General features: G+C 43.5%; 1 protein-coding gene across 1 annotated transcript in view; it reads right to left on the bottom strand.

The window, feature by feature from the left end:
- The window catches only part of AXDND1 (axonemal dynein light chain domain containing 1), a 44,675-nt gene that overhangs the window by 4,171 nt on the left and 14,106 nt on the right, over positions 1-26,398 (bottom strand). Inside the window, exons 10-24 of the mRNA XM_033151300.1 lie at positions 24,979-25,119; positions 24,782-24,886; positions 24,571-24,691; positions 21,740-21,841; positions 19,182-19,348; positions 18,256-18,334; positions 16,967-17,201; positions 15,758-15,971; positions 14,333-14,426; positions 13,082-13,290; positions 10,960-11,056; positions 6,259-6,369; positions 5,954-6,115; positions 3,537-3,674; positions 285-376 (exon numbers count right to left, since the gene is read on the bottom strand). Of these exons, the coding sequence (XP_033007191.1) occupies positions 285-376; positions 3,537-3,674; positions 5,954-6,115; positions 6,259-6,369; positions 10,960-11,056; positions 13,082-13,290; positions 14,333-14,426; positions 15,758-15,971; positions 16,967-17,201; positions 18,256-18,334; positions 19,182-19,348; positions 21,740-21,841; positions 24,571-24,691; positions 24,782-24,886; positions 24,979-25,119 (2,067 nt within the window). The remainder of the gene's footprint in view (positions 1-284; positions 377-3,536; positions 3,675-5,953; positions 6,116-6,258; positions 6,370-10,959; positions 11,057-13,081; positions 13,291-14,332; positions 14,427-15,757; positions 15,972-16,966; positions 17,202-18,255; positions 18,335-19,181; positions 19,349-21,739; positions 21,842-24,570; positions 24,692-24,781; positions 24,887-24,978; positions 25,120-26,398) is intronic.

The raw sequence follows: 26,398 nt of genomic DNA, 5'->3' as shown, positions 1-26,398 counted from the left end.
TCCATAAGACGCACAGGTATTTCCCCTTACTTTTTAGGAGGAAAAAAGTGCGTTTTATGGAGCGAAAAATATGGTATATTTCAAGTCTCTAAAACCTACAGGAGAATCTATTCCTAGCACTTCAAAACCACATGAAAACTCACTATTTTTTTTAAAATGGAATGTGTTGAGGCAGAATTGACACCTGCAATCACATAGGCCACCTGTACAAGATACCCTGTAGTCTCTAGTCTGAACCAGAATGCACACATCCATCCATCTCTTCCCTATGGTTCTATACTCACATGAGTCGCTCTTCCAGAATTTCCAGTGATGCCAGCAACTCAAATTCCTTCTTTGAGGCCGTTGTGGTCCACTGGCTGGCATGCAACTCCCTCTGGAATAAGAAGAGTGAATAACTTATAGGAATTGAAAGGAAATAAATCAACAGGCTACTTTCTGTCTCAGAACTGGCATACTGAAGTCCCTGCCTCAAATCTTGCCTCAGCTATATACATTACACCAAGTAAAATACATAAAACGTATAAAACAAAAAGCAACTCTTGTTGGAAATGTCAAGAAGAAGAGGGGACCTTCTTACATATGTGGTGGCATTGCGGGGCTATTCAAAAATTTGGGAGCCAGGTTTTGGAAGAAATTAAAAAAAATGATGAAATATAATATAAAGAAAAATCCAGAACTATTCCTATTGGGGATAGCGGACGAAGAAATAAATAAGCAAGATGAGAAACTTTTCCTATATGCCACGGCTGCGGCTAGAATTCTGATTCCTCAGTATTGGAAAAGAAAAGAAGTACCAGGAATTAAAGAGTGCCAGGAAAAATTATTTAATTATATAGATCTGGCTAAATTAACTGATATAATCAGAGGACGTAGCGACCAAAAATTCCAACAAAACTGGGGGAAATTTGGAGACTACTTGAAAAAGCAATGCCCCACTGTGAAATGCTGGATCCATTTCTAAACATCCTGTATTGTGAACCAAAGTTAGGAAGGAAGGATAGAAGAAAATAAGAGAGAAGGATTATAAGGAATATCATAGTAGTAAAAAAGAAGGGATAGACCGATATCCTGGGATGATGACAAGTGGAAGCCAAATGGGAGGGGGAAGTAACATATAGTAGAAATAGACAAGAATATACAGAAGAATGGGAGAAAGAATTATCACCAAAGGTTAGTAGAAATTGATTTATAATAATATAAATAATATTATTGTAAATAATTTTATTGGCACTGAAAGGTTCTTTGTTCATATTTGCTGTTTGATGTATCTGAAATTCTGGAATTCTGTTTGTGGAAAATTTAAATTTTGCAAATAAAAATTACAAAAAAAAAAGAAATTGATTTATGCGATTATTGAAATTGGATATTATTTTTTTTGTTTTGCTTATTATTTATAATACAGAACCGCATTATTTGGAATATATGAATGTATTATTTGAATGTATTTTATGGTTTCTTTCTATGAAGGAATTCAATATGTAATTTTTAATTTTTTCTTTATTTATTGTTCTTTTTTCCTTTTTGTACTTGATGCAATAAAGTTAATAAAAAAATATTTTTAAAAAATTCTTGCCTCAGCTATGAGCACACTAGGTAGCCTTAGACAAGTGACGCTCACTCATCCCTTACATCTTCAGAATGGGGAATAAAAATAATTCTGGCCTACCTCACAGGGTCATTGCACTGTTTTATTTACAGAGGCACAGAGTTGGAAGCTGCAGGTATATGGCTGCCATTACTCTGCCTCTGAGAAGAAAAGGTTTATGCAGGGCACAATTGCCTGAAAAGATCTCCTGTAAAAACCCCATAACGGTGTTTGTGCACCACTGTTGTTCTTTTCAGTGGGGCCGTTGCGGGAGAACTTCCCAGATCTGTTTTCCTGCTGCAATAGTGTGTTGTAGCGGCCATAGAGTTGGACTAGGACCTGGAAGTCCAGAGTTCAAATCCCCACTCGGCCATGAAGCTCGCTGGGTGACTTTGGGCCAGTCACTGCCTCTCTCAGCCTAATCTGCCTCATAGGAGTTTCGTGGGGAGTAAATGAGGAGGGGGAAGAACCATCTATGCCACCTTGAGCTGCTTGGAGAAAAACTGTCTACTGCCATTAGTATCGCAAGATTATCATGAGTGCGCTTGAAGAGATTTAGGCTATAGTAATCAGAAGTTAAATTAAGAGAGGATATAAGAAGTTGGAGTTGTTTGATGTTTATTTTATTATGAATAAGTTTTTAGGTATATGATGATTTGATTTGTAAGATTGAGATAAATAGTGAGAAAGAAGACTTTACAATGTTACAAAGTTACTAAAGAAGATTAGAAATGAACGCAGAAGAGAGGATGCGAGGAAGTCCTAAAATAATGATTATAAAGAGGATAAGGATAGATAAATAAGTGTGCGTAAGCTTTCTTTTTGTATTTTTGTATTGTTTTGTAGTTTTTTTTGTAGTGTTTGTATTTTGTGTGTTTTTATTGTTAAAATTCAATAAATTCTTATAAAAAAAATATCATGAGTGCGCTTGGACTAAAAAGCTCTACTTTTCTGGTTTATCACCACAACAGTTATTAACATTTGGCTTCAGAAAAGCAAATAATTTAATTTGACAGCGCCTATATGACACTGAGCGACAGAATAATGTGGCCAAAATAAAGATTTTTTTTCCCATGATGGTATGATTATTTTCCGCCTAGTCACTTTGGCACCCTATTTGCAAAATGTAACAATTCCAAAATACAGATGCGCTTTCACTTTCGGCTGTACTTGAGGGTCGATTTCAAAAAATTCCACTGGAAAAACAGTTATGTCCCTGTGGAGATGGCAGTATTGAGTCAGTGGCTCATGTGCTTCTGGCTTGCAATCTTTATAAAGATTTGAGGAGTGAGGTTATTACCCCCTCTACTATTGTCCATGCCGGGTTGCTCAACCATTCCTACTGTGTCCTTTCTTTTAGCAGATCAAGATGATCAGGGGACAGCAAAAACTGCAGGGTTTGTGGTGGGGACAATTAGAAGATGATCTGTTTTTTGATTATTGATGTAAACTCCCAAAATGTATTTTCTATACAGTTGTGCCCCGCTAGACGAATGCCTCGCTAGACGAAAAACTCGCTAGACGAAAAACTCGCTAGACGAAGGCATTCGTCTAGCGGAAGGCTGCCCCGCAAGACGAAAAAGTCTATGGGGCTGCCTCGCAAGACGAAAAATTTTCGTCTTTTTTTTCCGTTTTGCGGAGCGCGGCTGCCATTGACGCTCCGCAAGACGAAAAACCTGCTAGACGAAAATTTTCGCAGAACGAATTATTTTCGTCTAGCGGGGCACCACTGTAGTTTTTACCTCTATCTTCAGTACATTTTCTTTTATTTTATTGCTATGGCTAGTGGCTGATGCAAATAAAGATTCTTCTGCTGCAAGGTGGGATATAAATAAATAACACTGAGGACCTGTCCTCTAAAGCAGCTGCCACACCTTGTTAACAAATAGACACACCTCTCCACAGAAGATCTATCTATTTATACATACATACATACATACATACATACCCGTGACACTGTGATTTCTTTCACTTGCATGGTTTTGACATACACATTAGAATCATCACCAATGTATCTGACTGGGTAAGTGACCGCAAGACTCTCGGCCTGCTCGCCAGTGCTGGTGCTGGGCACAGGCGGCTGTTCCTGCAAGGACAAGCAGAAGGAGCAAGGGAAAATGGAAGGACCACACAATGTAATGTTTGTTTCCTTATCATCAAGGAAACTTCTCACAGAAGAGACTCAGATATTTTATGGGAGGATCATGATGATCAACGCCGGTCCTTTTTTTTCCTGGTGGTACTCAACAGTACGCAGTACTGACACCTTTTTAATGGACATGTTAAAAGGTGCCGGCACCATTTTTTCTAGAAAAAAGCTCTGATCAACACAATCTTCAATTATTTTCATATTCTATATAAGGCTATGCTACGCTGTCAATTGTGGTTCAGGAGCTCCTGGAGTCAGTGTTCACAGACCACACATGAATTCTGGGGCTGATTCTCTGCTGCTGGAGAATCGGAAGTGTACACACTCTTGGCTTATCCACTTTCCATATTTCAACATGCTCAACCACCCTTGAAAAGAGAATCCTCAGCACTTCATCAAACTGCAATTCCCAGGATGCTTTGCGAGAAAGCTAAGGCAGATAAAGTGGTATACAACTTTGTAGCATAAAGTTTCTGACTCAAGCAGACACTTTATGACCAACAGCTGGAGAAAGGGGGTGCCTCTCCTTTGTGAGGCTTGCTTTTGCTGCATTGCACACAGTCCTGCCTATGTTCTGCAACAGAAGAAACCAGAATCCAGAATCTGCAGCAAGGAATCCTCAGTTCAGTGAACAGTATTTAAAAGGTAAAGGGACCCCTGACCATTAGGTCCAGTCGTGTCCGACTCTGGGGTTGCGGCGCTCATCTCGCGTTACTGGCTGAGGGAGCCGGCGTACAGCTTCCGGATCATGTGGCCAGCATGACTAAGCCGCTTCCGGCAAACCAGAGCAGCGCACAGAAACCCCGTTTACCTTCCCGCCAGAGCGGTACCTATTTATCTACTTGCACTTTGACATGCTTTCGAACTGCTAGGTGGGCAGGAGCAAGGACCAAGCAACGGCAGCTCACCCCGTCGTGGGGATTCGAACCGCCAACCTTCTGATCAGCAAGCCCTAGACTCTGTGGTTTAACCCACAGCGCCACCCGCCTCCCTGACCAGTATTTAATTAGCCAGTATTTACTAGTATCTAATTCCAATTCCTCAGATTTTTCAAAGCTTTCGCAATTTTTCAGAAAGTGGTCAAAGAGGGAGGTGTTGGGTGTATGATCAGAACAGCAAGAAATTTAAGTCACAGAAGGGGAAAACGCAAAGCATTAAATGGGCAGTTCATACTGAAGGGGTTAATTAGCTAACCTGGATATATTTACCTGAATGTACTGTTAGAGACTCTTTTAAGAGGAAAAAACTCTTTCCTGTGGAGGCTTTTCTGTATGAAATCTTTCTTTTTGCTGTGAACTTTGATCTGCACTGCACTCCTGACTGGCATATTACTATGTAAGCTATGACTAAGAGTCTGGAGATAACAGTAGAAGGTCAACCTTGCACATGGAAGTAGGAACTGTCTAGGTCAGAGACAGATAGGGTGGCCTTGCTGAAGTGCGCGTGCTAGCACAGGAAGCAACTCAGGGCTAAATGTCCTTTTGCCTTATATGTACAAGGAAATGTACAACAGGAAATGTGCCTTATATGGACAAGGATCTACAAGATGCAGATTCCTGGGATGGGGAGAGCCAAAGACCTCTATATGAGCTGTCTGGGTGCTGACTAGCTGTGTACTTGCTTGAACACAGCATTTACCTTCTGCATGCAGAATAAACTTTTCCTCTGAAGCAATCCCCTCGAAGTGTCTTTTTGACTCCTCTGATCCCTCCCTTCGGCGCAACACAAACCCAAGGTTAACGGAAAGGTCTGCAAGAAGGCTGCAATACCTATCCAGCAATGTGATGCAGCCAACAAATACCCCATTGCTCCTGATAATATGTAAAGGAAGCTATCCTGCGGGACGTATTTGTAAGAAAAACAGCCACGTTGACAGCCCCACCCATGCAATCTGCTTCCTTCACACTACCAAGCCAGTGGCCCAGCAGTGATGCCACTCCTGATACCATTAACTACTTCTGTGTGGCGTACTGGAAGTAGCTTCTCTATATTATGACTTTTTCAGGTAGCAGCCACAATATGTCTCCAATCTCTTCTCCATAGTCATGAGGGATAGAAATATATTTCTTCTCTTTGTAAACTGCAGGCTTCCGTTTTCATGATGTCAAAACTTCCACCAGACAGCAATAAACACACGGTCATGAGCCCCAGCTAAAAAGAAAGAAGCCCCGAAAGAAGAGGGACAGCTTTGTACATTTCCTAATGGAGATGCCCACCTCTGCTTCTACCACTGGCTCCTCTTCTGCTGCTTCCTGATCTTCTAGAACATCCACAGCTTCTTTGTCTGTTTTCTCTTCCTCCACAGGTACGTCTGTGGTGGGGGAGCTTTCTTCTCTCTGTTCCGGACGAGGAGGCAGCTGTCGTTTCAGCTGAAGCACCTGCAAAAAAGGTTGCTAGTGAAATTCTCCTTCTGAGATATTGCCCTGCGCCAGAAGAGAGGTGGAGGGCGGGGGAGCAGAGGGAGAAAAAAATTCCTCCCCCCCCCCCAACCAGTCACATCAAAGGTTATTTCTGCAAGTACCTCTAACCCAAACAGGCTGACCAGTTCCTCTTGGCTGATCAAAGTGGTGGGAGTGGTCTTCATCCCAGACAGGAGGAGGTTGCAGGTTTCAATCCAATCCAAGCACTCTGTCTGGAAAAAGAGAGAGCGAAAGGATCAACCAATCACCAAAAGGGAAATAAAAACAATTGCCTTGTGGTGCTCCTCCAGAGGGCTCAAACAGAGTTGCTTATGTGGAACTATGCTTAGAGGGATCGTTTCCAAACTTTGGAAGTTGTACAATGTTTTACTTACCATATGGCTCCATGTGAGAGCCCCAACCGACCGATGATTTCATGCGCTCCAGTACCTCCTCCTTTTAAAGGTGTTGACCTTTAAAGCCCTAAACGGCCTCGGTCCTGTATACCTGAAGGAGCGTCTCCACTCCCATCGTTCAGCTCGGACACTGAGATCCAGCGCTGAGGGCCTTCTGGCAGTTCCCTCATTGCGAGAAGTGAGGTTACAGGGAACCAGACAGAGGGGCCTTTTCGGTAGTGGCGCCCACCCTGTGGAACACCCTTCCATCAGATGTCAAGGAAATAAGCAGCTATCCTATTTTTAAGAGACATCTGAAGGCAGCCCTGTTTAGGGATGTTTTTAATATCTAACGCTGTACTGTATTGTTTTAACATTCGGTTGGGAGCCGCCCAGAGTGGCTGGGGAAGCTCAGCCAGATGGGCGGGGTACAAATAAATTATTATTATTATTATTATTATTATTATTATTATTATTATTATTATTATTATTATTAACATTTCCACTTCCCAACCCAAATGGGCAGTAGGTGGAGCTGGACTTTGTAGGGGGCTAAGGATTTTTGAGAGGTCCACCAGTAATCCCAGCCATCATCTTCCCTGCAAATGCATACTGAAGAAGAAGAAGAAGAAGAAGAAGAAGAAGAAGAAGAAGAAGAAGAAGAAGAAGAAGTAGTAGTAGTTTTGGATTTGATATCCCGCTTTATCACTACCCGAAGGAGTCTCAAAGCGGCTCACATTCTCCTTTCCCTTCCTCCCCCACAACAAACACTCTGTGAGGTGAGTGGGGCTGAGAGACTTCAGAGAAGTGTGACTAGCCCAAGGTCACCCAGCAGCTGCATGTGGAGGAGTGGAGACGCGAACCCGGTTCCCCAGATTACGAGTCTACCGCTCTTAACCACTACACCACACTGGCTGTGACCTGTCATTCACGCCTGGACTTCACTGGGTTCGAAGGAGCTTGCACACGAGGAATGTAATCAAGTTTCAGTAATGTTATTACGTAACATTCAGAGCTTTGAAAACAACAACAACAGTGGTGTCAGTCAATGCTTCTTTCATTCACACGGTCCTGAAAATGAGAGGAGATGTGAAGAGCGGCAATTTTTGCACCTGTTTCTGTTTCCATCGGAATCCTCCAACATCCCTAGTGAACATATGCAAAAGCGGCATGGGCCAAAGATAGACATGTCCCAACCCTACTTGAAACTTTCTGAACAACCCAGCCTCAGCCTACCTTCCCACTCAGCCTGAAGCTGCCCAAACCCTACTGCATGCCTTCAAACAGCCCACACTTCTCTTTTCAATCTATTTCACAAAATAGTTCACAGAAACGTGAGACTCGTATCCTCCCTTGCTGGTGGCCGCCACAATTGACACTACCACAAATTTTCAGCCTTTTCTTCTTCCTGCCTAGGGAGGAACATGAAATATTGGGGGCACCTTCCATGTGCCATCATGATTTCCGTGATACTACTGGGCTCAACGGCGGACTTTTTCTCCTCCTCTCCAACTAGGTATCCCCTTAACAGCACCGTCCCAGGCTAGATCTTGGAACTTCCTGAACTAGGATCACCACAACCTGGATCGGCAGTGTTAACAGTGTTCAAATTTCACATTGTGCGACAGAAGAATTACCAACGATAGAAGAATGGCAGATGAAAATGATAGACTATATGGAGCTCGCAGAAATGACCGGGAAACTCCGTGACCAGATGGACGATGCAGTGTTAAAAGAATGGAAAAATTTTAAACTGTATTTAAAAAATCATTGTATGATTGAAGGTTAGATATAATTTGAGTATGTTAGGTTGTAGAATAGAAGATAAATGATTAAGATAGAGGATGATTAGGATTGAGATATGATATATGTGGAATTATTTAGGCAATGGTATAATCTAGATTAAGAGAGATAAAATATCCATGATTTTTGTTACTGGAGAATAGAATAGAATTTTAGGAAATTTTGGAAGTTACAAAAAAGGTATTCACAAGGGACGCAGGAGGAGGAGACAGGAGGAAGTCCCAATATGATGTGAGGAAGGAGTATTAGTTTTAATAATTGTATAAGTTGTTATTTTTGTTATGTTTGTTATTAATGTAGTTGTGTTTTCCTCTTGTATGTTTTTAGTAAAAAAAAAAAACTTTTAATAAATATTATTTTAAAAAAGAAACAAATTTCACATTGCGGAAGAAAAAAACACTTAATTGAAAATTGGCTGGGCTTTAAAAAGCATGAACGGCATTGGCCGTGGGCAACTGCGAGCAAGCCATCTTTAAAGGCAGGCAAGAGGTACACAAGAAATATCAACAACCTCAGATATGCTGATGACACAACCTTGATGGCAGAAAGTGAGGAGGAATTAAAGAACCTTTTAATGAGGGTGAAAGAGGAGAGAGCAAAATATGGTCTGAAGCTCAACATCAAAAAAACTAAGATCATGGCCACTGGTCCCATCACCTCCTGGCAAATAGAAGGGGAAGAAATGGAGGCAGTGAGAGATTTCACTTTCTTGGGTTCCATGATCACTGCAGATGGTGACAGCAGTCACGAAATTAGAAGACGCCTGCTTCTTGGGAGAAAAGCAATGACAAACCTAAACAGCATCTTAAAAAGCAGAGACATCACCTTGCCGACAAAGGTCCGTATAGTTAAAGCTACGGTTTTCCCAGTAGTGATGTATGGAAGTGAGAGCTGGACCATAAAGAAGGCTGATCACTCAAGAATTGATGCTTTTGAATTATGGTGCTGGAGGAGACTCTTGAGAGTCCCGTGGACTGCAAGAAGATCAAACCTATCCATTCTGAAGGAAATCAGCCCTGAGTGCTCACTGGAAGGACAGATCCTGAAGTTGAGGCTCCAATACTTTGGCCACCTCATGAGAAGAGAAGACTCCCTGGAAAAGACCCTGATGTTGGGAAAGATGGAGGGCACAAGGAGAAGGGGACGACAGAAGACAAGATGGTTGGACAGTGTTCTCGAAGCGACCAGCATGAGTCTGACCAAACCGCAGAAGGCAGTGGAAGACAGGAGTGCCTGGCATGCTCTGGCCCTTGGGGTCATGAAAAGTCGGACATGACTAAACAACTAAACAACAACAACAACAACAAAGAGGTACACAATGTACCAAGATGTACGAAAATTTTGACTGCAGCTTGTTAGCCCACAATTGTAGAACCCTCTGGCTTTTGTGTGGCTGGAATTTTGCCTACCCTGCAAAAGTTAAGAGTCACAAGAATCCCACTCGCCCACCCCTAGCATGTGGCCCCTGGAAAGCTGCCCACCAGAGAATGTGAAAATTGTTGCCCATTGCTTACATGCAGACATGGGGACCACAGAATTATGCTTGCAAGGACATGGACCCAGAAGCAGCACTTGGCACAGTGGGGGCATGAGCTCAAGAAGGCCCGTCAAAGTGACTGATCCTCTCTTTTCTGTTTGCATAGTGTTTCCTTTTTGGTCCAGTGCTCAGCAAAGAAGTGACTGGCTGAAGCTGCCAAGAGAGACACTGACATCTTTATTGCCCCAGAATGCCACGGGGTCCTGATGTCATGCCCAGGGGTATTCTGGGACCATAAAAATGGTGGTGGCTGTAGCCATGTTACACAGCAACTCTCTTCTCATCGCTGGACTGAGTGCCATTTGACATCCCCATATGACCTAGAAAGCTCACCAGAGGGTGCAAATGAGGGACAGCCTTAAGCCCCACACTGAGAAGTGCCCAGTTAAGCAGCTGAAGACATCTCCATTGCTGCAGAAAGCCTATGCGCACTGTGCTGAGACTTGAAGGCATTCCAGGGTAATAAATAATGATGATGATGATGATGATGATGATAATAATAATAATAATAATAATAATAATAATAATAATTTTTATTTATACTCCACCCTTCCCGATCCAAAAACCGGGCTCAGGGCGGCTAACAACAAATATAAGACAATGATTAAAACAACTTAAAAAACAGCTAAAAACAGCATAAAAAACAAACATCAGTGGGATCACCAGGGCTAACTGGCCAGGTTAGTAATGCCAGGCCAGTAGGGAGGCCAGGGAGGAATTTTAATGTGGGGAGCCAGAAGGGTTTATTCAGAAAAAAAGGGAAGGGGAAAAGGAATAGGGGATCAGGCTAGATTGAAGGCCAGGCGAAATATGGCAGTGTCATAGAAAAAATACTTAATTTTGAACAGCAGCTGATAAATTCACATCATCACCATCACCATAATCAATACAGCAGCAGCAGGAACAGGAACAACAACAAAGACCATCTTAGGGTTTGAAATATTATTAAGGCTTTAGAACAAATAGAGTGACCCAATCGAGGAACTATTTCACTTATTCAATGGCCAACTTCAAAACCAAAAAAACAGTAGGATGGATTTGGACAGTTATGCAAAAAAGGCAAGAGACCACATTTGGGTCTTGCTTACCTTGATCCTCTCTAGCTGTTGTAATTCATGTTCCGCATCCTTTTGAAGAGATACCATCCTCTCGCGTGTTATCGTGGCAACCATCTCCTTGCAACAGCTGAGGAAATACATGATGTCACTGTACCCACAGCAATATGTTATGTCACAGCAATGCCACTTTAATATGAGAAAGCCAATTTCGTCACGTTCCTTCTGTCATGAGGACCATTTTCATTTGAAGTTTGCAAATGCGAAAAGTGGGGCAACTAACTGTAGGCGAGTGGGGGAAACTACTATTTGAAAGCCAGGAATTACTTGTTTCAAATCTTATCTCAGTGAATTCTCTAGGAAGCCTTGAAAAATGTCAACCCATTATCTCAGCCTCCGTCCCCATTCTGCCTTCTGAAATATGAGTGGTAATAACCCTTCTGAAATATGAATGATAATAACCCTAACTAATAGCATTGATCAGGATTACTGAGAGAATGTATGCATTGAGCACTCTGTCTGAAGTGCTCAGTGTCATTCTTAATTACTGTATTTTCCGGCGTATAAGACGACTGGGCGTATAAGACGACCCCCAACTTTTCCAGTTAAAATACAGAGTTTGAGATATACTCAACCACAGATTCTCCACCCGGCGTATAAGACGACCCCCGACTTTTGAGAAGATTTTCCTGGATTAAAAAGCAGTCTTATACGCCAGAATATACAGTACATCATTATATGCTCAGTATAATTATTAGTAATAATAATAACCATTTCATCTAGGACACAAAATCTTTCATTTTCTAAGCAAGCTTTTCTGATGAGCATTATTCTAGCAAATTAGACCTGAAGACGTGCCACAAACAGCTTTACCTGCTTCCCTCTCTGCTGACTCATATCTAGAGATTAAATGGTGTCTGTTTGCTACCTGCAGTCCTGGTTTTGACTTCATTGCCTAGATTTCTGGGAGAGTCCCCAGAAGGCTTGCTTAATAACCCAGATGAATTTTAGTATTTAGAGAGTGTTTTCAGAGTGCATAAAATGCTTCACATACATTATCTTACGGCAATCCTTACAGCAACTAGATAGGTCAATATTATTGTGTCTAATCTTGCAAGGGAGGGCTGAGCTTGCCTAATGATACCCAGTTCATCACAACTGCGAGAGTCAAAATATCTCCTAGGCAACACCAGCATCACGGAACAGGTGGGGCTGAGGCACTAAAACAAACCGGGCCACAAAAACCTCCTTCGGTACTTGGTCATGTCATGATCTACAGGTGAACCTCGAAAAATTAGAATATCGTGGAAAGGTTCGTTTCTTTCAGTAATTCAACTTAAAAGTACCAGTTACAGGTGGGTAGCCGTGTTGGTCTGCCATAGTCGAAACAAAATAGAAAATTCTTTCCAGTAGCACCTTAGAGACCAACTGAGTTTGTTGTTTTCTATTTTGTTTCAACTTAAAAGGTGAAACTAATATATGAGATAGACTCATGACATGCAAAGCGAGATATGTTGTTCGTTGTTCAGTCGTTCAGTCGTGTCCGACTCTTCGTGACCCCATGGACCAGAGCACGCCAGGCACTCCTGTCTTCCACTGCCTCCCGCAGTTTGGCCAAACTCATGCCAGTCGCTTCGAGAACACTGTCCAACCATCTGTCTAAGCGAGATATGTCAAGCCTTTATTTGTTATAATTGTGATGGTTATGGCATACAGCTGATGAGAATCCCAAATTAACAATTTCGACTTTGGGGTTTTCATCAGTTGTACGCCATAATCATCACAATTATAACAAATAAAGACTTGACATATCTCGCTTTGCATGTCATGAGTCTATCTCATATATTAAACTCCAGTAGCTAATGAAAACAATTGCTTACATAAATGGACTTTTCCACGATATTCTAATTTTTCGAGTTTCACCTGTACATCTGCACCACATATAAATAAAAATGTGTGTTCATCCTCCGGCAGCCTTGTGAGGGAAATATTACTACTCATTTACTGTGTGGGTAGCTGCGACAGAGGTATCACCAGATCTGCCCTATCATGGTGCTCTCTGTGCGTCACAGCTTTTCCATCATGGCATGGGCTTCCTTCCTGCCTGGTGGGGTGACTTTATGAAGCGGGTGAGATTCAGTGGGATCAGCAATACCTGACTATGTAGCAGGAGAATGTGCTCAGCTTTGCAGCCAGGCCTGCGGCTTCTCTTTCCAGCTTGAAAACGTTCAGCAGCTTCCTTTCCGCCTGCCTTGCCACTTCTGCCTCAGTCAAGGGGAGGGTATCACGGGAGATGTGGTCTGGGGCCATGTGGATGAGCAGGTTGACCATCCACTTGCTCAGAGCATTGTGGAAGTCGGTCAGCTGTAGGAAGTTTAGAGCAAGGTAGATTCAAGCTATACTACAAAATCACGGCATGAACACTAGGGCTGAAATCCTAGGTCTGCTTGCAAAGGAACAAGTCCCAGGGACTTACTTCTTTTCTCTGTACATCTGTACACATGTACAAGACAGACATCATATAGGAAGAAGAATGGGGGAACTTTTCAGATCCAAAACCTATCATTATCCTTAGCCTGCAACAAGACCCACTTTTTATGTTTTTTGTTTTTTTTAGCTTTGCCATAGAAATCTACATCTCTCCAATTCTGCATCAGCTGCAAACTGACCATTTCAACTGCTCTCAATACAGACACGCAGCAGAAATGCTGGCCTTCGAAAAAGACTGCCTCTGTTGGAGATTCATTCCCCGTGTGCAGTCATGGGTTTGTTGTCTATCACATGACTGGGTGTGTGTTTTGATTCCACAGGAATGGGATGTGACGAAGACAGGATGTTTGTCTTACTGTGTTCCCTGAAGTGGGACTATTGTCCTTTGTTCTTTCTCTTTGCTGTCTGATGCTAGAGAGAGGGAGCTATGTTGCAGTGCTCCAGATGTAAATAAAGTAGATTAGCCTACATCCTGAGTTTCTGAGTTCTGTTACGAAACTGCACAAGACTCTGTGGATCCCTAAGTGTGCTGATGTCTTCTGGCATCAGTCGCTGTGATGTTCGGCCCGAGGAATGCCTTTGAAGCTCCTGAACGATCGCCCAGGAGGGAGGGAACATGCCAGTCGGGCATGTGTCTCTGCCAAGGTTCTACTCGTGTGTAGGACATTCTGAAAGCCTCTTCGCTCTCTGCCTGACTTACTTCTTTTGGATTGGCTGCTTCTAATCAAGACACACGTTCCAAAGAGTGACGTATGCAGAAACACAAGGAGGGCCTCCTCTGAGCACAGATAATTATTACCTTACACATAAAAAGGCTTACATTTAGAGTGTTTTAAGAGTGAAGTTTGCCTTCCATTTGAGTTTGAAACAAGTGTGCCTCTGCTGTTAGAAGTTGGAGAAACATCGGGACACCTACTTCATGGGTAAGCTGATCATTTTCTTTCTCGGAACCACTAGTGGTTGTCAGGATCCACTGCTGAATCTTCTTGAACACATCCTCAGGTAGCAACCTTAAAGGAAACAATTCAGTCAACAACAACAACAACATAACCCACTAGATCAGAACCAGTTGCTACCTTAGACTCTTACTAAAATGGGCTCAAAGAACCCCCAAATTCTAAGATGAGAATAAAATTCCACACACCAGTCAAGCTGAAAGTATAATTTCAAAGGGCCAATTTCAAAGGTGCAACACTGATCTGGCAAGGGCTGCTGAATTCTCTTCCTCGTAATTGTCTTCTCAGAATCACATCTTCCAGACTTTTTTGCATTCATGAGAGAAAAGACACGGAGCTCTTCCATCTTTTCTCTCATGGTACGAAAACTAAAGATGAGCCAAGATTACAGGGGAAATCATTTTAGGCAATGACAATACTTGTCTTCACCAGTTGCCATCTGTCTGACTTCCATGGTTCAATATTATGGGGATTGATGACATTTTTTTTTGCTGGATCCCAGCGATCCAGAGACGCCTTGTTGCTCTCTCCCGTACAAGCCAAGACACGGACAAAGGACTTTTAAAATTGCATTGCGTAACATAGGTTTTGGCTGTGCCTCTCTGTTTATTTGCCCTATTGACTGCTCTTGAGGGCCCTTGACATATCAAACAGAATGAGGTGGGAATGAGGTTGTGGAGAGCTGAGCGATGCAGTGGGACATTTCCATCTGAGCCTGGCAGAAATCCGACACTGCATAAAAACGAATCCTCTTGCAAACAGAAAACAAAGGTGTCAGGGACAGAGGTTCTTGCATGTGTCCACCAGACTTGTGACACAGCCAAAGCAGGAGGGTGTGTTGGGGCAGAGCTGTGGTGGTGTAGGGCAGAACGGCAGTGAGGACGGGGCTGTGCAGTTGGACTAGTTCCCGTCCAGGTAAGGTGTAGCAATGGCATCAGGAGGGGGGCTCCACACGGCTGACGCATACTGATCTATTACTGAGCCAAAGGGCTCTTTAGTCCAAGCCTCAGTGTGACCAGCAGCAAAGGCTTCTTCTATTTACCAGCAGAGCTGCAAGGAAGGGGAGCACTCCATCTATCCCTCTCTCGCTGTTCATGCCGGAGGGAGGGGTTAAAGAGCCCCTGCCAGCTTTTTGATTGGGGCAGGAAGAGGTCAGTGGGTGGTGCCAACATTGCTGCACTTTAAACCCTTGCTGAATTCAAATTTCTGTTAAAATTATTAGTTAACAGTTATTCAAATGTGTCTCCACCCATCTGATCTCAATTGATGACTCAGAAGTGAAGGGCTCTCTCATCTGAAAGTTTCTATCAAAAGATTGTTATCTGTCCGGAAACAAGTGCCCTACAGAAGCAAAGCAAACAGCTTTGGAAACCATCTTATCTTACAAGCTATGAAATGCTCTAAGCTTTCGGTCCTCCACGGTGTCACCGCAACCAATGAAGCTCAAGAGATCGTCTATCTGGGCTATCCATTCAGAAACTGTCTGAAAAAATTTTATCCACTCCGTTTCATGCATAGAACCCTTTTGCCTGTTGGCAAGCAGCTTGAAGCTCCAGTCCTCCAAGCTGTGGATCAAAGACGTCAAAATTCTAGCAGATCCTGGAGAGAACATAAAAATGTAAAATAACAAGAAATTATGTAGGAAGGCAACTCAAGTTAAACATAAACCTAAGGGGTGGAAACACCATGCTAAGGCAATGGTTTCATCAGTGCAAGCAAACATTTCTGCTTGCCTGACAGAACGATGCTGTTATAAAAATCTACGGCGCAACCACAGTTGGAGTACTGTTTACAGTTCTGGTCGGCTCATCTTAAAAAGGAAAAGATAAGAAAAAGGTGAGGGAAATGATCAAAGGGATAGAATGACTGCCCTACAAAGAAAGGCTGCAGCCTTTGGAACCTTTTAGTTTAGAGCAGGCACCCCCAAACTCGGCCCTCCAGATGTTTTGGGACTACAACTCCCATCATCCCTAGCTATCGGGACCAATGGTCAGGGATGATGGGAACTGTAGTCCCAAAAAATCTAGAGGGCCGAGTCAGGGGATGCCTGCTTTAGAGAAAAGCCAAGTGCGAGGCAACACGATAGACGTTTATAAAACGATGCGTGGCATTGAGAAAATGGATAGAGGGAGTTTTTTTTCTCCCTCTCTCGTAACTTTAGAACTCGTGGGCCATTCAATGGAACTGAACGTTGGAAGATTCGGGACAGGCAAAAGAAAGGACTTATTCACACAGTGCACAGTCAAACTATGGGACTTGTTCCCCCAGGAGGCAGTGATGGAGGGCTATCAGCGGCTACCAGCCGTGACGACTATGTTCTATCTCCAAGTTGGAGGCAGTAATGTTTCCAAATACCAGTTGCTGGGAACCACAGAATGGGAGAGATGCCCTTCTGCTTGTTTCCGATGGGCATCTGGTTGGCCACTGTTAGAGCAGGATGCTGTGCTAGGTGGGCCATTGGCCTGATCCAGCAGGCTTTCCTCATGTTCTTTATGACTGCACTGCTAACGAATCAGATCACGAAAAGGTTCTTAATTTACTTTGCCAGAGGTGCTCCAAGAAAATCTTTTTGGAAAAATCCAGCTGTTTCTCACCATTCTCTCCGCAAATCCTTATACGGTACTGCTCACAGACAGTAGTGGACTGCTTGTTGATTCTCTCCAGCATTTTCAACTCAGCAGGCATCCTTCCCTGGAGAGTCTTGTGACGCCCATGCACAACAAGTCCCAGATCCACCCATTGCTTTTGTAGATTAGCAGTCGCCGTGAGGGGCTCTAGTCTCAGAAGGAGCACGTCCCCACCAAACAGCGTCAGCTCCTCATTCAACATCTAACAGGAGAAGGAACAAATGCCATGATTTCCTGAAACCTTTCTCAAGGACTGTATGCTTCAGTTCAAGTCCACGCAACAAGGTGAGCTCCCATTGCTCTGTCCCAGCTCCTGCCAACCTAGCAGTTTGAAAGCACACCGGTGCAAGTAGATAAATAGGTACCGCTGTGGTGGGAAGCTAAATGGCATTTCCGTGCACTCTGGCACTTGTCACTGTGTCCCGTTGTGCCAGAAGCAGTTTAGTCATGTTGGCCACATGACCCGGAAAGCCTAACGATTTTAGGACCAAACAAGATGTGAAATCGTGGGCACTGGAAGGGTACCACTATCTATCTATCATCCATCCATCTATCTATCTATCTATCTATCTATCTATCTATCTATCTTTGTTTCTTTGTTTGTTTGTTTATAACTTACAGAAAGTCAACCCTTGCTCCTTTTGGAGGCTCCAAATTTGACTGAAGTAAGGAGTGATGTGGGGATACTCAACCTTTTCCCCGAGAGCAACGGGCCTGGTAAGACTTGCTCTGCCCTCCCCTATGCTGCTTTCCTCCACACAGAAGAAAAAAGCTAACACATAACTGGTGCCCTTTCACACAAAATGGAGAGGAGTGAAGCAGCAGAGGTAATTTTGGTGAAAACACACACACACACACACACACACACATCCGAGGAGAAACATGAAATTCAACACCATGCTAAGACTGCCGCTTTCCTTGAATTCAGAGCCCTGCCCTACAGCTGCAGTAAGCAGGGGAATTTCACACTCCTCCTATGCCATATCAAGCTTGCCCTTTACTGGCTGCAGTGATAATATGAGTCGATGAATGCATTGATAAACATTAGCAGAAGCAGTCCAAATTAGGGACTGAATGGCCACACAAGCCACTTTTAGCTTCCTAAGGCAGAAGAACATTTAAGGACAATAAATAAAGTGATGCATGGTCTGCTGCCTACAAGCAAGCATGGTACCTGCAGGAGAGACATCTAAATACCCAATACATAATAACATTTAATGCCGTTTTCATTGTGATTGGTACTGGAAACCCCTTACCTTTTCCCAGACCTTTAGATCCACAAGGATTTGATCCAATAAAGAGGCGCCTTTTCCAAAAGTGTAAGTTCCTTTTCCACTGGGAAGTCAAAGAGAAGAGGTGGGAATTATATTGCAAAGAATACACACTCTTGTCCAGGGTGTCTAAAATCGGAATAAACTCCTGCTGTATGCATATATTGCTTGAGACACAAAGAAAGAAACTGAACCACTTTCAAGAGCCTATTGTTTGGAAATTACTCTGAATGGGTTTTATCATTGTGGCTTTGCTTAATTCGTGGATGTAAACATGGCCTGCCCCCCCCCCCCAAATATTGAATGATGAGGGCTCCCATCAGCCCTGAGCACTCCCTACGCTGACTAGGGCTGATATATGGAGTGCCACACAGGGTCACCATCCCTGGCTTAATGCATCGCTTGGTCAGTTTAGGGATTTGAAAAATGAACTTGAATATTCATTGATGGCCTTTGCAATGCCGCACCTAACAGCAATTAGGAGAGAGCAAGAAATAGTTCAGAGAGAGCTTTCCAGTTTGAATTTAGGGAGAAGCAACTTGACTATGAAGCAACTTGTGTGGATATAATTCTCTGAGAAATACAGGCAGGTTTGGTGGATTCTCTGCCTGTTGCACGGTTATCTGCTTACTTCTAATAGGTTCTGCTTCTATAACTGTAAATAAACCAGGTATTTCAAAGATAGCTAAGGAGTAAACCTTACACAGATTTCAGGATTGATGATACTGATGATACTATGTGAAATCAGTGTTAGCTCAGTGCTGATGGCAACCTGATGTTTAAACCAAGTACCGGTACATATAGTGGCACCCTTTAAAAATTGACCTTTGACCATGTACTGCTCCAGTGAATGTGGAAGGCAGCACAGAGGGCCCACCCCCAATAATAAAGGATCATTCCTTGAGACTCACAGAACATGATTCTGGAAGTAACTGAGCCAACCAGCCAAACCATTCTGAATACTCCTAGCCCTGTCCCTACTGGTTTCTTCGGTTTGTTCCACTTCTGTGCCAATTTGGCCCACCCGTTCCCGAAACTCCTGTGTCAGCTCCTGCAGAGTGGAAAGATCGGTAGCGTCCTGAATGAATCACAAGAGAAAAATGGGATTGGGGGGAGTAGAGAAAGAATCCATAAGAAAAAAATAGATTTTTAAAAAGTCATAAAGATCAAAATAATCATAAAAGCCTGCTTACAGCAGACATCTAAATTGCTAAGCAAATAATACTATGCATATTTACAAAGTACGCACAGCTAAAATCTTACAGGTGCAGCACTGACATTCAAACATGCTTCACTGGATATATTTAGACTGGGACATAGGCTTTTAATCATATGAAGCACTGCTGCCAGTCAACACTACCAGCTTTTTAACCATTTTGCCAGCCTGGGCCCAACTAACATGGAGTTCACAACAGAAAAATACAACACGGGACCACAAACTACATTGGAAAACAAAAGCAGATCAATAATCCCCCCTTCCCACAAACACATTTTAAGGGCCATAAAATGTTTAATCAGCCAAAAGCCTGGTTATGGAGAAACATTTTCAGCTGCTGCTTCCCTGGGGAGAGCATTCCACAAATGGGGAGCCACCACAAAAAAGGCCTGTTCCCATGCTGCCACTCTCCAAGCCTCTCATGGAAGAGCCACATGAAGAAGGGCCTCAGATTATGATCACAGGGTCCGGGCTGGTTCATATGGCGAGAGGCAGTCTGTGAGGTATTATGGTCCTGACCATTTAAGGCTTTATAGGTGTCAGGAAACCCCCCTCCCCGCGGCTGGTAGGGTCGCGGGAGCGTTTACAGTATAGAGAACCCCCTAAGCTGATTACCAGTTCGTCCTCCCCCCCGACAGCACTGGAAGCAACCATTCCTCCAGCGGGGAGGGGGAGTTAGAGGCAGGAAGGCGGTGCAGGGGCTCTGGGAGGATGGCAGAGCCTGAGCACCAGAGAGATAGCGGGGAACGGGCTCAGGTTCCCACGCTCCGAGGGCGCAGACGGGAAGGACGTGGCAGGGGGAGGCGTGGGTTTAGAACCCCGCGCCTCTTTTGCTGGACAAAGAACAGGAAGAGCTCATTCCTGGACTCTGCGGAGGGATGGGATGGACGTTTGATCTTTTGCTCCACTGTACATAGATGTTTACAATAAAGAACTTAGTTTTTAGAAGTGGCGCTTTACTCATGAGCAACCACTGAACGTCCTTACAATAGGTCAAAACTAGCACTTTGTATTGAGCCCAGAAACTAATGGGCAGCCAGTGCAGTCAGGCCAGGATTGGTATAATATGCTCAAACCATCTTGCCCCGGGGGTGAGCAACCTGGCCGCTGACTTTTGCACCAGCTGAAGTTCCTGAACTGTCTTCAGAGGCAGCCCTATGTACAACACATTGCAGTAATCTAACCTAGAGGTTGACAGAGGATAGATGACAGAGATTAGGCTATCCTTGTCTAGATAGGGGCACAGCTGAGTCAGCAGCTGAAACAACAACAGACAGTCACGGTATCTGTACCTAAGATAAAATACAAAACCGTGTATATCACTGGATGGAAATGTATTAATATGGAAGTAAACCGACAATATCATCATACAAAAAGCAATGTTGGAGAAGGTAACACAAAGTCTCTCAAACATGTGGGTATGTCCTCCCGACGGGTGGCCAGCTTCAAAACTTCCCGTTTCACCAGCAGTTTCTTCAAGGTCTGGACTTTATCATCAAATCAGAACTAGGATAGATTAGCTATATTGGAATGATGGGAGTCTGAGGCACTTTGAATAGCTTAGCTATGTTTAATATCCTAGTTCTGATTTGATGATAAAGTCCAGACCTTGACACATGTTTGAGAGACTTTGTGTTACCTTCTCCAACATTGGGAGGATGGACCCATGCGTCTTATAGACTTTTGCATAACCATCTTTAACATTATATTGAACATTATATTGCACTTTGTATATTGCACTTTGTACCAGCACTTGGATGTTTTAAAGCATATATAGGCTTTGCCTCTGAGGAAATATCTATGAATGCTTTTTGTATGATGATATTGTCGGTTTACTTCCATATTAATACATTTCCATCCAGTGATATACACGGTTTTGTATTTTATCTTAGAGTCAGCAGCTGAAGCTCATAGAAGGTACTCGAGCCTCAAGCGACAGCCAAGGATCCAGTAGTACCAGCCTTTCACACACAGCCATTCTGGAACAAACAAACAAAACTAGCTGACATCCCTTTCCCAGTTAGGTGCTCTTAAGCAATTCGAGAACACTGCCCAGCCATCTCGTCCTCTGAAGGGAACGACAGAGGACGAGATGGTTGGACAGTGTTCTCGAAGCTACCAACATGAGTCTGACCAAACTGCGGGAGGCAGTGGAAGACAGGAGTGCCTGGCGTGCTCTGGTCCATGGGGTCACGAAGAGTCGGACACGACTAAATGACTAAACAACAACAACAAGCAAGCAAGCAATTCTACCTGTGATGCCAACATCATAATGAAATGCCTCATGCCTTTAACCCAAGCCTTTTCACTGTCATACATTCGGCGAGCCAAGATCAGCTTGTTCTTTTCAATGACCTGAAATGGAACATAAGGTGATTAAAGGGATGGAGAGGGGGAAAGTTAAGGGATATTCATGAGACAGCCAAGATGAGACGGTCAAGAATTAAATTTTCAAAGTACAGCACAGCCCTAGACACACTTTCCACTGAGTTCCATGGGGCGACATGCACAGCACAGCTTAGGCTTTGAGGCGTTTCGTCAACGAAGCTGTAAAACTAATTTAAAAGTGCTGATCGGTTTTAAAAAGTGATTCTCAGTTAATCTGAGCAGCATGTTTTAAGTGTTAAAAAAACCCAACCACAGGTGGCAAATGTCTTCTTCGCAGCATTCTTCCTTCTTATAGAAGGGATATTTCTTCTGACACCCGATACAACTCATGCATGCATCACAACCCAGCACCTGTGAGTGGCAGACACCCTCTTAGAAGAACCCTTCTCTTTGGAGAGAAGGTGGAGAATGTCTTTTCAAGAGGACACCTACTGGCATTACATGATAACACTGAGACAACTACGGTAGTTACAGGTAGGTAGCCGTGTTAGTCTGCTGTAGTCAAAACAAAATAATTTTTTCCCCTTCCAGTAGCACCTTAGAGACCAACTAAGTTTGTTCTTGGTATGAGCTTTCGTTTGCATGCACACTTCTTCAGATACACTGAAACAGAGGTCACCAGACCCTTGTATATAGTGAGAGGGTGGGGAGGGGTATTACTCAGAAGGGTGGTGGGAATGGGTGATTGGTTGATAGGTGTGGAAAACCTGTTGACGACTGTTAACGACTGCAATTGGTCTTAGAGGAAAAAGCAAGGGGTGAGATGGCTAAAGATAGTTTTATCATGTATAATGAGATAAGAATAAAATGTCTCTATTCAGACCGGGTCTCTCCATGGTTTTAAGTTTGGTAATAAGTTGCAATTCAGCAACTTCTCTTTCCAGTCTATTTCTGAAAGTCTTTTGTAGTAAGACAGCTACTTTGAGATCTTGTACAGAATGTCCTGGGAGATTGAAGTGTTCTCCTACTGGTTTCTCTGTCTTGTGATTCCTGATGTCCGATTTATGTCCATTTATCCTTTAGCGTAGGGTTGGCATGTTTGTCCAATACAGTATAGAGAGCTGAAGGGCACTGTTGTCTATGAGACACCACCATTACTGGCCCCAACAACATCAAACATACCATCTCAGGACTATTTAATTGCTCATCTTCCAACAATGTGTATGCCATCAAATGCCAACAGTGCCCTTCAGCTCTCTATATGGGACAAACAGGCCAAACCCTATGCCAGATGTTGTTCTTGGCCGCTACTCCAAAGTACCACAATTCAAAGAAAAGAAATGGTATTCAGTCATAACACTGTCACTGTTGCCAAGGTCACTGGATGAGTGGCTGCTTTGTGTTCTGTAGTGCTTGTATTTTCTCAACATTTTTTGTATTGGGAGTACATAGGATGGCAACTAACTTATGCCAGCAGAAGTGGGTCATTGGCTGGAAGGCCCACAAGATTGCTCAACCAGACTTTATAATTGTGTGACAGCTCTACCAAGAAACTGTTATCACAGAAATTAATGTTCATTCATGCCTTTCACCCCTCTGTCCAAAATGGGATGGTGGGTGTCCAATCCTGGCATCCAATGAAAACAGGGCATGTTTGGGGAGTTGTCTGCTGTAGAAGAGGCTGAATCAGTTCAAGCAGGAACTCAGCTGAAAGAGCAAACAGATTCCTGGCCATTTTTGAAAATATATTTACTTAGACCAGGAGTCAGCAACCTTTTTCAGCCGTGGGCCAGTCCACCATCCCTCAGACCATGTGGTGGGCCAGACTATATACCGCATTTTCCGGCATATAAGACGACTGGGCGTATAAGACGACCCCCAACTTTTCCAGTTAAAATATAGAGTTAGAGATATACTCGACCGCAGATTCTCCACCTGACGTATAAGACGACCCCTGACTTTCCTGGATTAAAACCCCTGACTTTCCTGGATTTCCCTGGATTAAAAAGTAGTCTTATACGCCAGAATATACAGTATTTTTTTTTGGGGGGGGGGTGAACCAATTCCTATGCCATACAAATAACCCAGAGGTGCATTTTAAATAAAAGCACACATTCTACTCATGTAAAAACACGCTGATTCCCGGACTGTCCATGGGCCGGATTGAGAAGGCGATTGGGCCACATCTGGCCCACGGGCCTTAGGTTGCCTACCCGACTTAGACCTCCATAGGCGGAAATGGTGGGCACACTGGTGCCCGCAGACACCATGTTGGCGATCCCTGACTTACTTGCAGCTGTAGAGATATATTTTTTAAAAAAACTACACAGCTAGCAGAGAATGAAATGCAATGTGCCTATTCTTTGTTGCCCTCTGTAAAATGGAAATACAGTATATTCTGGCGTATAAGACTACTTTTTAATCCAGGAAAATCTTCTCAAAAGTTGGGGGTCGTCTTATACACCGGGTGGAAAATCTGTGGTCGAGTATATCTCAAACTCTATATTTTAACTGGAAAAGTTGGGGGTCGTCTTATATGCCCAGTCGTCTTATACGCCGGAATATACGGTAATTTGTTATAAAGGAGATACAAATCTGTAACTACATTTAGTTAATTTTAGTTTAATAAATGATAAAGTAACAGAAGCGGCCAAAACAATCTAAAGGTTCTTCTAGCAGAGGCACCGCACATAACGGGGAGAGAACAGCATTTTTATCAAAAGCAGAAACACACAAATGCCTCTTTTGCCAGCTACCTTGAGAGCCAACTCATACGTAGCATTGCTCCACAGCTCTTTTTCTTGAGTTAACTGGTGGATCTGGGCCTCAAGTCTTGCTCTCTGCAATTCATACAGTTCACGATATTCATCCAAAAGGCTGAAAGGGTAACGACACGAGATATAAATATAAAGGCGTTCTACTATTCTCCTACGGCAACCCTTGCTTCCAATCTTATCTGGAACTCACTTTGCATTCATCTCGGAATCCTGTACTGCCTTTGCCAGGTCCTCATAGGCTTTCTCTGCTTCAACAGTGACTCTGCGGTCATGTTCTCGGATGGTATTAAGCTCCCTGCAGTTGAACAGAGCAATACCCTCAGCTGCCGTGTACAATCACAACTTTCACTCGCAAAGTTGAATACAAACACCAGCCAATATCAACACCTTGTCAGTTTTCCAATAGCTTCCTTGAAATGGAATAGTTCATCTGTAATGTGTTTGTCCATTACTCTCTGTGCCATCATTTCTCTGTAGAGATTTTTCATCTGTCTTGGAATTCGTTCCAGCAGCTCAACGTATCTTTGTCTGTAGGAGAGACGATGTCAGAAAAAGTGAGGCGGCGGGGGAATAGCCCTGTTTCACTCAAGCGTATTTGCTAAGCAATCATTTAAAGAGAGAATCCTTTCTGAAAATAGTTGGGGAACAATAGATATAGAATAAACCTTTGTACACGCAAGTAGTTAGAACTCTCAATACGCTCAGAATGCTGAAAACAAGTTGATAAGCAAAACTGCCTTATCTGTCCTGACACCCATCAATATTATAACCTCAGGAAATATATTGGTGTACGAGAGGGATAGCCAATGTAATGCCCTCCATATGTCCTTATGGGAAAACTAGCACTAGCTGAACCCATGTGTCAGGAAACCCCCCTCCCCGCGGGTGGTAGAGTCGCAGGACCATTTGCAATATAGAGAACCCCCTCCGCTATTTACTAGTTCATCCTCCCCCTCCTCCGCCAGAAGCGACCATTCCTCCAGCGGGGAGGGGGAGTTAGAGACAGGAAGGCGGTGCAGGGGCTCTGAAAGGATGGCAGAGCCTGAACGCCGAGGGGATAGCGGGGAACGGGGTCAGGTTCCCACGCTCTGAGGGCGCAGACGGGAAGGACGTGGCAGGAGGAGGCGTGGGTTTAGAATCCCGCGCCTCTTTTGCTGGACAAAGAACCGGAAGGGTTCATTCCTGGACTCTGCGGAGGGATGAGATGGACGTTTGAACTTTTGCTCCACTGTAAATAACTTGCACAATAAAGAACTTAGTTTAGAAGTTCTGCATTTGGCGTTTTACTCATGAGCAGCCACTGAACGTCCTTACACTATGCAAAACCAACATTTAAATTCCATTTCCAGCTGATTGCATGTTTCAGCACTGCAAAAGAGCCCTAGTGCAGAAGTCAGCTATCTTTGTCATCGCGTGGACTGGAATCATCATGCAGCATTATTAAAATGTAATAATCCTTGAGATATGTATTAGGGTTTCGTTTAATACTTTGCTAATGTTTGGGCTTGCTTGCTCTTTGTTAAATTAATAGATTATGAATACATTTCTTGAGGTGCGTGAGCGACAACTTGAGTCAAATCAAGGTGGAAGGATTTTTTTTTAAATTTAAAATGTGTCAAAGAAAGATGACAAAGACAGCTGACTTCCGCTCTAGGGCCCTCTTGCAGTGCGGCAAAATGCTGCAGCTTTACAATTATTCTTCTGCTATCCATGGAGATGGCATGCAGGGGAACAATGACCTGCCTCCTGACCCCAGGAATCATATTCAGACACCCCGGCTCTCTCACATTTCACCAGGCATTTCCCA

This window comes from Lacerta agilis, chromosome 6, assembly GCF_009819535.1.
Source record: "Lacerta agilis isolate rLacAgi1 chromosome 6, rLacAgi1.pri, whole genome shotgun sequence".
Lineage (NCBI taxonomy): Eukaryota > Metazoa > Chordata > Lepidosauria > Squamata > Lacertidae > Lacerta > Lacerta agilis.
Note: the sequence above shows the minus strand (reverse complement) of the source record. Positions and strands in the feature narration are given on the sequence as shown.